Source organism: Catharus ustulatus, chromosome 3 (genome assembly GCF_009819885.2).
Source record: "Catharus ustulatus isolate bCatUst1 chromosome 3, bCatUst1.pri.v2, whole genome shotgun sequence".
In the NCBI taxonomy this organism is placed as follows: domain Eukaryota; kingdom Metazoa; phylum Chordata; class Aves; order Passeriformes; family Turdidae; genus Catharus; species Catharus ustulatus.
The window spans coordinates 88,157,594-88,171,087 of record NC_046223.1 but is presented as its reverse complement, the minus strand read 5'-3'; the positions used below and the strand labels follow the sequence as shown (position 1 = coordinate 88,171,087).

General features: G+C 40.6%; 2 protein-coding genes across 3 annotated transcripts in view; one reads left to right on the top strand and one right to left on the bottom strand.

Annotated features, from left to right (window-relative positions):
• The window catches only part of SMAP1 (small ArfGAP 1), a 93,373-nt gene extending 87,301 nt beyond the window's left edge, over positions 1-6,072 (top strand). For both annotated transcript variants that reach the window (XM_033054113.2, XM_033054112.1), the window contains 3 exons: positions 1,569-1,737; positions 2,372-2,703; positions 5,088-6,072. In XM_033054113.2, the coding sequence (XP_032910004.1) occupies positions 1,569-1,737; positions 2,372-2,703; positions 5,088-5,222 (636 nt within the window). In that variant the 3' untranslated portion in view covers positions 5,223-6,072. The remainder of the gene's footprint in view (positions 1-1,568; positions 1,738-2,371; positions 2,704-5,087) is intronic.
• Positions 5,796-13,494, bottom strand: part of B3GAT2 (beta-1,3-glucuronyltransferase 2) — a 20,866-nt gene continuing 13,167 nt past the window's right edge. Inside the window, exons 3-4 of the mRNA XM_033054114.2 lie at positions 6,704-6,852; positions 5,796-6,624 (exon numbers count right to left, since the gene is read on the bottom strand). Coding sequence (XP_032910005.1) covers positions 6,538-6,624; positions 6,704-6,852 — 236 coding nt within the window. The 3' untranslated portion in view covers positions 5,796-6,537. The remainder of the gene's footprint in view (positions 6,625-6,703; positions 6,853-13,494) is intronic.

The window sequence follows — 13,494 nt, the reverse complement described above, 5'->3', positions numbered from 1 at the left end:
TTGAGGATCTCCCAAAACCAAACCGAATGAAGAGACATTAAATGAACATTTAATCTTAGATTGTAAACATAATATGATCAGACCTCCAGGTTTCCAGCTCTGCCTTCTATAGAAAAGCAAACACCTTCCTTGCTGCTTGCTGGTTTTTTCTTTTCCCCTTTCTACATCAGTTTTGGAAATTTTTCACCATCAGCAGTGTGAATGTACCCTTTTCTTTTGCTGGTTTCTGGCAAATTTAGCTGGTAACAGAAGTGTTCTGTGTTGTTTTTTTTATCCCAATCGATGGCACTGCTTTATGCTAGAGGTTTTAGCACTTCAGAAGTCACCCAGTTCACGTGTTTTTTGAAGCTGGATATTGAAGATTTGTATTGTGGTGTTTGTAACAAATCCAGTATGACCGTAGTGGACTTTTCAGGGCTTAGTCAGCAGCGTATCAGCAAAAGCAGCAGATCAGAGATAGTTGCTTTAAGGAAGATTAGAGGGGTGTTCTGTATCTGTGTATTTTGTGGTGTCCTCTTGTCTGTCTGTTAAACTTAGGTATGGCATCTCAATAAACAGACTGATCACATGTTGAGTTCATTGAGTGGTATTCCAAGGAGGATTTTGCTTTAGTGTGGAAAAGAGTTGAAACTCACACAAGCGGGTGGGTGCAGTAGGTATATGCTAAGCAGTTGGGGATCATTTATCTCGACTAAAATAAGACCATAGTTTACATATAATTTGCAGTCCTGGCTCTTTTTGTCTGTGCATACAGTTGATTTACATTAAAAGTTCCCACTGGTTACAGAATGAGTTGTGTATTTTAAGGAATATAACAATATTGCCTGGTTCCCCAAGAAGGCCCCCATATGGAACTGTATGGGTGGGTATGAGCAGCAATGTACAGCACTGAGAGACACCTGGATGTAATTTGTTTGCAAAACATTTTATTGCAAGAGCAGTACAAGCCTGCCAGCCTGCCTTTTTTTCAGTTGTAGATTGCAGTACGTTTTAGATAATTATGCTTTCTCAGTAAGTGAAACATGCTTAAAGAAACCTAAGCCAATTATAAACAATGTATTTTAGAAGTTTTATTACTTGAAGTAGATAACCAAAAATTTGCCTTTTCTCCAAAGATACGTTTCAAATCACTTAATCTTTTGTTTTAGCTCTTCTCTAATCTATTCTGCCTGTGAGAGAATTAATGAGATGTGAATTTTAATCTGCTTATTGATTTCCTAATTATTTTTCATAATCTAACTACAGCTCTTGATTTATGCTTCTCACTCATGAAAAACGTAGAAGCAACAGGAATGAATAATCTGTATGTGTACGCCCTGAAACTGGTTGAGGATTTAGTTTTCTTTGGTTTGTAACCTCCATCTGATCTGATGGTCTTTCCATATTGCCTGTACTGCTTTTTTCTGTCTTTAGTCATACCACATAGTTTTAAATTTTCATTCACTTAAATTTAGTTTCTGTAAATTAATGAGGTTTTATTAAGTTGAGGGGCAAGGCTGTAGAGTAAATATTTAACATCATCTTTTGCTGGTTTCTTTCAGTAGTCTGTCTTGTCTTTTATTTCCCAGAGCACTTCCACTAAACCAGCAGCTGCCACCTTGTCTGGAGCAGCCGGGGATCTTGATCTGTTTACTGAGCAAACAACAAAATCCGAAGAGTCAGCGAAGAAACAACTCTCCAAAGACTCCATTTTATCACTGTATGGCACAGGAACAATGCAGCAGCAAAATGCTCCGGGTAAATAATGTTGTGAAGGTTTCTGTGCAGTCCTATTTTAATCTTTATCTAGAAAAGTTATCTTCTACAAGTATAAAGCTAAGGCTGGATACCTGCTAACTATATTCAAATGAAGGTTTTTATTTTCAGCTTTTATAAAACTGAGAAAAATTACTGAAGTGTAATATGGATGCTAAAGAAAAACATTTATGTGAATTTATAGCTGTTCAAATTATCAAGTGTACAATTTACTGAAAGATTTGTGAAGTCTGCTTCTGCCATATAATTCATCAGTGACGGTCTCTGTTTGCAGCATCTGAGTGTGCGGCCAGCAGGCTGTCAGGATCCCTACAGAACTTACAGAGCTTTGGTTTAGCTGTGTTTGTGTGAATACAAAGACCTCCAATACAGCAATTGAAAGGTTCTGGTTCACCACAGGGATGCCAAACATTTCTTGGCAGTTAATCTCGTGGTGATTAACTCGCCCTTTCCTTTGAGAGTTTTAAAGCAATTTTTTGCTTTTACCAGAAGCTAATTTGGCAGCACTGGCATACAGATGTACAAAGGTGTCTTTACAATTATTTTGGTGCACTTCTGACTTACGGGATGGGGGAGAAAACTCACTTCTGCTAAAATCTTGCCTTCTCTGGTACAGGTATGTTCATGGGATCATCTTCTATGCCATTTACCACACAACCATCAACTCACTTTCAAGGCTTTCCAGCCATGGGAGTTCCTGTGCCAGCAGCAACTGGGATGATGGGAAACATGATGGGACAATCAGTGCCAGTCATGGGGCAAAGCACAGGCGTCATGGTAGGAGTGGGAATGCCCAATGGATTTACTGGTACTGCACCAACTGGTGTGATGGGACTTCCTCAAACTGTCGTTGGACCTCAAGGTGGAATGGTGGGACAGATGGTCACACCACCACAAAATAAGTATGGATTGCAACAAAACCAACAAGCTCAATGGAACCTCTCTCAGGTAAAGACTGGTCATTCCCAGACAAGACTGCTATAGGAAGGATGGTGTTTTTCAAATACAAAATGTGTGGCTATAGGAGGAAGGTCAAGTGTAGCCAAGTTAAAGACTACTGGACTGTGAACTGCTCAGAGGCCCATGTTAACAAACCGGTGAATAGTTCAATGAAAGATAACTACTGTGAAAACAGAGAATAATTTTGCCAAGGTAGACCAAACTCAGTTCTCTGCTTCCGTAGCTCTTCTCATCCTGTTGTCTGAGCCAACCAGATAAAAAGCTTAGCTTAGCTAGAGTTACAAAGTTCTGAAATGTAAACACAGCCTTTTAACTAAAAGCAGAATTTAACAGGTTTAGGATAGCCATTAACAATGAATACCTTCATTCACAGATTTCAGGATAAATTTTGGTGGAATGTGAAGTGCTTTGTGCTCTTAACATTTTCCTGTAGATAATTTGCTTAGGTGGATCTCTTATTTATCTGTAACATTTCCATCCTATTTAAACATTTCCATGTTTAAAAGGTTCTTTAGAAGGGCTAATGTAGGTGTAGTACTGTATTTGTACATTTTCCAAGGAAACATCTTGAAATCAGGTATTTGAGCATTTATTTGGGCAGGGTGGAAGGATCAGACCTAAATTATTCCCTTGGAGTTCAGCACGGATGATAGTAACTGATTTTTTCCTGCTATTGTCTGCGTTATGATAACCATATAATAATTCCAAGCTGCTTACTTAGTAATGCAGGAAGAGAACCTTAGTGACTGACTTAAACTGGGTGACATGAATTTACTGTTCTGCTCCGTCATATGCTGTGAACATTTATGAAGGTAAACAGCATTTGCTACATGGATAAATCACAATCTCTGTTTGAAAATACAGGCTGTCATTCTGCTTTGAAAAGTAATTCTTTAAGGTGAGGATTTCAAAATGTCAGATCAAAAAACCTGTGGATATACTAGTGGCAGTATTTTCCTAGGTAGCTAGCTTTGAAAAGACCCATATCAGCTTTGAAATTAAAATCTTCCCTCTTATCAATTACATGCTTAAAGTTGGCTCCTAGAACAAGGTCTTCACATGTTCCTGTACCACTTGCACATCAGATGTTGTTAGTATGATGACATTCCACAGTCTGCAGACCTCTGATCTAAACTCTGACTCTAGTTGAAAGGAGGAGAGCTTGCTTTACCAGACTAAAATGTTTTATATAGTCTGCTGCTTAAGAGTTCTACTCCAGGAGAGATGAACAACTGGGTAAAGCATGTTTTCATCAGCTTTTTTTATATTTTCAGGTTCAGTGGTAGCTTGTTTTCTGCAGATACACAGTTCTGTGTGAAAGCACACAAAAACTTAAAGTAATTTCACGACTATAAGGCGCACCCTTTTGACTAAAATTTTTCCCCCAAACCCAGAAGTGCGCCTTATAGTCTGGTGTGCCTTATGGTTGTGAAATTACTGTAATTTTACCCTGAAACACTAGTTTGCAATGTACTTAAATTTTTCACCAGTGTTTCAGTTCTATTTTGCAACCTGGTATTGTTGCTCATGTTTAATGATGTCTGAGTTTAACCTAGTGCTGCCTTTAGGTTGAGTCAAATGTTACTTATCCAACATCTCTATTCATTGGCTCTGATTATTAATTGCTCCAAATGCTCTTTTGTTCTCAAACTCATTTTGACACTGAGCACTTAAAATTACAGTGACTAGATATTTGTAAAGACTACAAATAATTTTGCAACAGCCCTGAAATGAATGTGCTGAATTTTGAATTCTTTCCACCTTTAACTAGATGTTAAATTCATGTTTAATTGCATGTGGATTATTTTACTTGGGTTTTTTAAGGAATTACAGTGTCTCGAGTAGATTTTTTAGCAAGAATGGTTAGATATTACTCAAGTTCATAAATCCACATCATTCTTTGGTGATTTTCACTTAAATGGACAATTTCTGTAAAAACCGGTGTAGTCAAGATTATGAAGTCTCCAAAGAAATGTTACTGAAAAAAACCCCAAATCTGGAGCTTCAAGTGCAGACAAGACTATATTACTGGCTACAGTTTTGTTCATTAGCTTTAAAACTGTGAAAGCAAACTTATATCAACCAGCCACACTGGCCACCTTCTCATGCTGTCAATTCTCATGTGACACATACACCAAGTGGTGCAGCCCATCAAGTGATGTGTGTTGGTGGTTGAAGACTCCAGAAAAGCTGTTAGTGTGAGAAAAAGCTTTGAAACTTAAATGGAGTCAATATTTTTATTTAATGAGAAATATTTCTAGGGAAATGTGACTGGGTGGTTGGTTGGAGGCAGGAGTGCTTTTGGCTAGCAGCATGACGTGTTTCAGTGCAAGTGCTAATCAGGCTCATGTGTCTGTGTTTGTGCTTTGCAGATTAATCAGCAAATGGCTGGAATGAACCTCAGCAGTTCCAGCAACGTGATGGGCTTTGGCCAGCCCCCCAACACAGCCGCAGGATGGACTGGAAGCTCCTCTGGCCAGACTCTCAGCACACAACTGTGGAAATGAAAGTTGCAATGGAAATCTTTCCCAGAACAGCCACCTAACATTCCTTGTTCAAATACATTTACTTTTGCTGTTCCTTCCATGTACATATATATTCTTTTTCTTTTTCCCCAGCTGTTCAGATTAAGAATATAACTGACTGACCGTGTTGTGGTCTATATTGATTTAAATTTGATGTAGTGAAAAGCAGATCAAGAATATATTTATACATCATTGAAAGCATTTTCATACAATGCGTATGATTTCATAGACCATATTAAGAAGCTGCTTAACCACATACTGATTTTTTTCCCTCAAAATTCTAGATCAAATGTTTGCATATAAGGGATGTAGCTATCATGTTAGTAATATCCAAAAATATGAACCCCAACCCCCCAAAATTACCCAGTAATCCTGTAGAAGGTACTGTATGAACAAATGTTTAATCATATATAAATAGAATGTAAATGTATCACTGAGCAATGTTTTCTAGTGTATCAAACAAATTTTGTTTCATCATACATTTCACTGTGATGTTGTTATGGTGTGCATAACAGGGAATGTGGTTATTGAAAGAAAGATAAACCTGGATGTTACTGTAGTTCTACAAATCAGTAGTTTATTCTTTTAAAGATGAGCATTTGATGCATTTGAGTTTCCTGTGGTAAGGTCTCCAACCTGGCTCAGGAGGCAGGCGCACAGTGTTAAAGCTGAGAACTGACAGCACAATATACATTCGAGGTAACTCAGTGTGAACAGATATATTTTGTCTTGCAGAGAGATCCAGGTTTATGACAGTGATTGTGTTTACATTTTATGGTGCCTCGTAATGATAAAATGTTATTTCCCTATATTAAAAGGATAAATCCGTAAATGATTGTGGGTTTTTTATTTCATTATTGTATCACCTATTTGACTGCTAATTTAATGAAGTAAAACATGTTCAGTTTGGAGGATCCATTTATACAGATATTTAGACCAACAGTTTGTGAGTTAAAATCAGTTTATAATTACACCATTAAGCTGGATAAATACAAAAAGTATATACATAAATGATGATTTTGAGAATATACTCCACTGCAGCCATGTTTCTTTATGTGGAAACGGCGTTAAAACAAAGGTATGTGTCAGTTTATTAAGCTGAGAGTTCAGAAATGCATGCAGACAAGTTAGAACAAAGCAACCCACTTGATTTGCTTATTAGAGTCTCTGAAAGCTTCCTTTTGTTTCCACAGAAGTCTGTCAGGTCTCAGGCAGAAGCAGATGATTTTAGCTGTCTGAACTGGAACATGCTGGTGCGTCCATTGTCCTGCCCTTACTGTGGGACTGTCCCCCCACATCATACTTCAATATTGACTGTGTCCAGGTGGTACTTTGGCTCGTTAGCTAGATTCACTTTCTCTGTTCGGGTGTGCCATACAAGAACCTAGAAAATACCATGTGTGTCAGTAAAGTCATCTGCAGAGATGACACAAAAGCTTTTCACAAAGTGTGGCGATCAGTACCTTTGTGCAGTTGTTTGCTTTTGGCTCCAGTTCCTCCACTGTTGTTATCTGTTTCAGAAAATCAGATTCTTGCATTCCTGGTTGAGAACCACGACGCTTGAATACAGCTTTGGGATGTGACAGGATGACTTGGAGACTCACAGCAAATCCTTGGAGAGAGGGAGACATGGAAAAAGGTTGAGAAAAAACTTTAGGCCGTACATTTTTGTGCAGTTATACTTATGCCTAGAAATCTCCCATGTTCTTTTTAAAAATGTGAACATTTGGTTATGTGGTTAGACAGTAATTGGTAGGTTTACACAGCATATACTGTATTGTTTTGTTGTGTTTTGCCCTTAAGATACAATCAGATTTTTTTTAATTGCACCGTATTTGCAACATGTTTAAGCTATTTCCCATCATGTAGGTATTAAATGCTTTCTTGCCTGAAAAGTCAGGTATTGCTAAAATCTTGGGTTATTCTTCCTGTCTACTTTTAATTAAGAAATGAAACTCAATTATAAGTAAAATAAAATGTATTAAATTTATACTGTACAAACCGTTCTACACTTCAAGGTGAGAGTTGGGAAAAACAGTTACAATATGTCACAACTCTGATATTTAGATATCTTTAGCCTGTAGATTTTTAACATCCTTGTTGAGGAAAGACGAGTCATACTAATGCTCTACCTTGGGAATGGCTTTTAGCATCAGTGATCTGCCAGGCAGTCTCAGCTGGTCTGAGCCTGGCACAGCACAGCTCAAAGGATTTATTCAGTGCGTACACACCTCTCTGCAGTTCTTTTGTCTGCTAACATGCATCAGGTTCCTTGAAGGGAGACTGTGAACTGAGCAATCACTGGTTTGAACAAACTCACTCTCTCCGAAGAAACTCCCATGAATCTCTAATTTGCCATTATTTATAGAACTCTCCCATTTTCCTTCAGCAATCTCAATCATATGTATGCTTCCTTAACTGTGACTCAAAAACTACACTGATAGACTTGTAAAGAAAAATTACATTTGTAACTAACTCCTTTTGTCTGATTGCCAAGCCTACCAAAGAAATCCTTTTTTCATCAGTTCGGAGTGGTTCCAGCTGTCCCTTTGTGACACAAGTAGTAACAGTTTTGACATCAGTTCTGGAAAACTCCAAAAACATTTAATTCTAATATGAAGACTATGGGTTGGATGTAAACTGAGATCCCAGTTCACTGATGGACACAGGCAACTTTTATGCATGACATCTTATATGTGGCTTTATACATCCGGTCCTGCCTGAGGTAGAGAATAAGTGTCTGCATGGACAGGGCTTTCTCACACCCTGCAGTGCAGTCTTGCTTCTTACTGCTTGTAGCCTGGCATGATGGAGCACAAGGTGGACTCTATCCCAGTGCTCTTGGGTTCCCAAGTGTAATTTGGGAAGAGCTGAGGGTGAGAGTTTAAACTCCCTCAGCTACAGACAGTATGTACAGCCAGCTTGCACCTTGAAAGGGGACCAGAGACTTAGTACTGGTGAACAAAATGGTCTGCTGAGTGGTTTTAGATTTGCTGGCCTTTTTTCTTCAAATTAAAAAAAAAACTATAAATTTTGGATGCAACTGAACATTAATAATTTTGGGCACAAAAAAAAAAAGAAAGTTCTTTTGCATGGAAAGACATTTTTGGAAGCCTGATCAGCTGTGTAAGTTGCTCTTTCTTTTTAAATATATTTAAGATTCAAGCTGCCCATGCATAAAGAAGAAAATGAAGTAAACACCAAAATTAGTGTCCTAGATTTTAGTGCACAGGAAGAATCCCAAGCAGAAGAGACACAGATTTTTCCGCTGTTTGTCTTTGCGGTGTCAGTGTGGCTCCCTGAATCCATAGCCTATACTTATCCATACATTAATTTCTCATAATTCCTCTTGTTTCAAGGTTTGCTGCTCTGTTGAGAAAATTGCAGTGAGTTCTGAGGGTGGATTTCTCCTGTACACAGATGTTCAAGTGGGCCATGGCCCCTGCATGTGACACATGCCCTTGCTACCATGCTATTGCAAATTGTCATTTGAGAGTACTGTCAAAACTCAGCCATCAAGTAAAAAAGTTAAATTATAAACTTAGAGTTGCAGGTGGTAAGGACTTGCACTGACTGGCCTGAGATTTGTTTCCTTGGTCAGGGTCCAGGCAGTCTTTGTTTGTTAAAAGAATCCAATAAAGCAGCAACTTGAAGAGATAAAATAATTCAAGAAGACTTATCTCCTGGTTCTCTAGTTCTTCAGCTCTGCTTTATAAAAGCTTTATTTTCACATGTATGACATTTTGTAAGGTGGACTTGGGAGAAAACCACTTTCTAGTGACAACTTTGACTTTATCAGATGTATCATTTTGGTGTCAGCTCATGTTTTGAGCAGATTGGCACTAATTATTTCTCTTGGTAGATAATGACCCTGTGGTAATAGATGAAAAGACACAGTTGTTTTGAATTCTATCACTAAACAGGGATTTATCTGAGATTACTGTCTCCAGTGTAGCATAACTGAACAGTAGTTACATGCATACAGTTATTGTACTTAGTCATTATTCCTCCAAGGTCATACCGGGCATAACTTGACAAGAAATGCCACAAGACAATTTCATAGCTGGAGTGTGAAGAGGTGTTTTGGGGGTTTTTTGGTGTTTAATGCAAGACTGTAAATTAAATCTAATTGGCTGAAGAGCCACCTAGATAGGACTTAATTTGTTGGAGGACAAGATACCTGGGAGACATAGCAGATATGACATCTCTTCTTTCAATGTAAGCTGTTCTGTTAATTCACACCTTGACTTGTGTTAGATCAATGGCTTCTGTTAAAAGGCAGAACTATTTTTCTTCATCCAGTTAAACTTGAGCCAGGGTTTAAAGGTTTGTTGCCATGGTTAATGCCATTGCTTCCTGAATGTTCTACATAGGATAGTAGCTGAAGGCAAGCTGCAAACTTCAGTGCTTATAATTTCTGGAGTGTATAAATGCTAATGCTCAGTGCTGATGTTGAAACATGTGCTGATTTCTATGTCGATCAAGGTCCCACATTTGGCTTGGGCTCTGCAGCTTGCAAGTTCTGTTCTTCCTGTGGTGTACTTTTTGGGTTGCAATAAGGCAGAAATGTCTAACCAGGAGTTTTGTAGTTAGGAACAAAGGCAGCTTCTGCCATAAATTCACCATGAGAGAGGCGCTTGATTATAAACCCAATGTTTAAAATAGTATTTATCCTTGGATGAGAGGGGAGGTTAGTATTTTGTTTTGATTTTGGGGAGGTTTTGAATGCTGGCTGCCATAGCCACTTAAATTATTTTTGTTTATGACTCCAGCAGTGGCGCTTTCAGATTCAGTCAAAATATGCCGTGTTTTGCAGTGCCATGAATAGACTGCCATTTTGCTCAGGGAACCCTAAGAAAGATGAGATGTACTGAAGATCTTATAACTATAGCAAAATTTTTAAGTATTATAATAAAAAGGTGGTTGCTCAGGCCCTAGCAGAGGTGCTAGGGCACAGTGGATGAGTTCTGGACCCCAAGTCCAAAATCTTCTGGTCTACAGCCTGAGTTACAGTCACATATTAATCTCTATGACTGCAGTAGCTGCTGGAATGCTAATGCTAATGCAAAGCAAGCATCTGCCCTCTTGAACAACCTTCACATTAGGAGAATCGCAATGTAACATTTTTCCTTGAGTGATCCAAAATTCTGGCAGTAGGAACAGGCCAGACATAAAACAATAACATTTAATATACAAGACTTGAAATCAGATCCATACTAAATAACACAGTGTCGACCTCAGTGTCACCTTTTTGCTTTCCACCTTCTCTCTCACTTTTCTTCCCTGAAGGTAAGCAAGTCTGTCTAGAACTCACCTCGATTAAGAAGTGAAGCAGAACTTTGGAAATACCTGAACTAATTCATATGGTGTGTTGATTGTCAGGCAAGAAACAACACAGGAAACAGATACTTTGCTTTCTGAATCCAGTCTAGCATTGGAGAATAGCAGTGTCAGAGACAAATTTCTCAAAATAAGTAAACAATGTTTAATGAAGTGACCTAATGTGATTGCTATGTGCAAGTGTGTTTCAAAGACTCGGGGGAGGTGGGCCAGCTAGGGTCTTTGAGCTGAGCCTGTTGAAATCAGCAGAACCTGTCTCCACTTGCAGTAATTTGAATTTGGTCTTGTATTTTGCTGTCTAGAATAAGAAGTTTATGTGCTTAAAGTCAAGGATGTGCTTCCTCTGAACAGACAAAAGTTAAATCAGTGATTCCAAATCTTTTGAGCCGTCACTCTGTTCATACCCAGCCTCATGAACAAATTGTTGTGAAAATCACTGTGAAAGATTGTTCACTAAACCAAAGGGAGTCTCCTTACCAGTGCATTAGGACATGAGCACAGAACATTAACTGTAGACAGCTGATACATCTCCATATCAGGATTACTGTATGCACCTATACTATTTGCATGGCAATATTTTGAAAAGAGATCTTTGATCTTCCTTTTGTGCAGCATTCAGTATAACTTAAGTTGCTTGTATATGGAAAAATGGAAAAATGCCAGTGATGGACTACAGCATGGACATAGGTTTGGTAGCAGGTCCCTGGAGGTGTGTTGGGAAGTCAGGAGAGAAGGGCAGATGTAGGAAACTGCATGTTGACATGCATCCTGTAGCCTGCTCAGACCCCTATGGAGTTCTGGATTTGCAGTTCTGTTCTGTTTGTGTCCTGCCACTGTATTCCTGAGGGGAATGAAGATGCAAATTTTACATCATTTTTTAGCAGTCTACACTGCATCCATTTCTCTCCTTGCTGAAATTAAAAATGAAATTCAATTTCTTCAGTATTTCTTGAAGACTAATAAAAGTTCTCTCACAAAGTAGTAACTCTTTATTTGTGGTTATGGAATAACTTCCTATATTCTAAAAGTTTTGGGGGTTTTTTTGTCTCTATGACCCTCCCTTACATGACTTTTGTCAAAGCACAAGTAATGCTCCTAATGGAGCTGCTTTTCCCTCATGCCGGTGATTCAGCCAGCATCTGCAAGGTAAACAACTTAAGAACTTTCCATGTATATCTTCATGTCTGGGTTAGAGTCCCTTGGCTGATGTTGTGTAATGGCTTTCTGCCTGCTGCTAATGAATTATGAACCACGCTCTCACCTTTATAATGCCATCAGTAATCCCTTCTAGAGTACAGTATCAATATGTATCTGCAAATCCACAGCGACTGTTAAACTGCACAAGCTTCAGTCCTCGACATGCTGCATGCTTTTGGGCATTGAATACTTGCTTCACCCCTGAGGAATGCCTTCATCTGAATACCCAAGTACTTATTTTTATGCCAGGTGGTACTATTGACTTGAAATGCCTCTACCGTGCAGAAAAATTCACCTGGTAACCTTTTTGTCTTTGAGCTGTAAACAACTCCTTTATTTATTCTTCTTAAGCAGTTCACCTGCAAATACTGTACATGTTTTGATCAATCATTTCAATTACAGTAATTTCACGAATACAAGCCGCACCAATTTGACCAAAATTTTGGTGGAAACCCGGACGTGCGGCCAATATTCCGGGGCGGCTAATACATTAACAAAATTCTAAAAGCTGCCAACACGGAAGTGAGAGCCCACGGCAGCCCCAAGCCAAGCTGGAGCCCGGCCGGCCCCGGCAGAGGTGGGAAAGCCTGGCAGAGGCGGGGCCAGCAGTGTGGGGGGCGGGCGGCTGAGCCTGAGCCAGCAGGGCGGGGCAGGGGGGCGGCAGAGCCCGGGCCAGCAGGGCGGGGAAGCCCGGGAGAACTGGGGCTAGCAGTGCAGGGGAGCCCGACTGCATATGGGAAGATAGCAGAAGCAGGAAGCCCGGCGGCGGGGAAAAGCCCCCTAGAAGCAGGGCTGGCAGTGCACGGGAGCCACATTGCATAGGATAGGATAGTAGAAGCAGGAAGCCCGGCGGCGCGGGGCTGCCCGGCGGCAGGGAAAAGCCCCCTAGAAGCAGGGCTGGCAGTGCACGGGAGCCCAGGGGAACCAGGGCTAGCAGCGTGGGGGAGCCCGGCGGTGCGGCGGCCAGCAGTGCCGGCCAGGGCGAGCCAACATGGCAGCGGCGGTGCAGACGGGAGCGGGGAGCCAGGGAGTCTGGCAGCGGCGGCGGCAGCAGCACCGCCCGCAGGGCAAGCAAACGCAGCAGTGGCAGTGCAGACAGGAGCAGGGAGCCTGGCGGCGGCGGCGGCAGCAACACCGCCCGGCCGGCCCAGCCAAGCCGTAGCGCCGAGCCGGGCCATCCACCCCTATCGGCAACCATGAGCGGGCTGAGCCTGCCTGGCCCCGCCCCGAGCCAGTAAAGCCCGCTATGCCGCGATCCTGTTGCTAATTGGCCAATTTGTGAAAGCTGCGCACGGATTCTCGCTACGAACGAAAGTGCGGCTAATATTCGGGGTGCGGCTTATCTATTGACAAAGACAGCAACATTGTCGAGGCACCGGGGGTGCGGCTTATAATCCGTGCGGCTTGTATTCGTGAAACTACTGTAATATACAGTACTCTGTGAAGATCAGAAAAAACTGTACACTGTCCTTTTCTCTTTCCCAAAACATAAGGGTATCAGAATGAAAAAAGAAAAAGAAAGTGGCTATTTCTATCCCATTCTTGCCCTTGTATTCCTCCTTTTCCCTCCTGAGTACAGTCTAAGTGCAAATACCATATAATTTGCTGGGAAACCAGCCTCTGCTATATCAGAAATGGGACCTGTGCACAGTGGTGATTCATGTGGCAGTTGTGAATGTATACAAAAGATTGTCTAAGCATGGACTGTCAGCAAGAC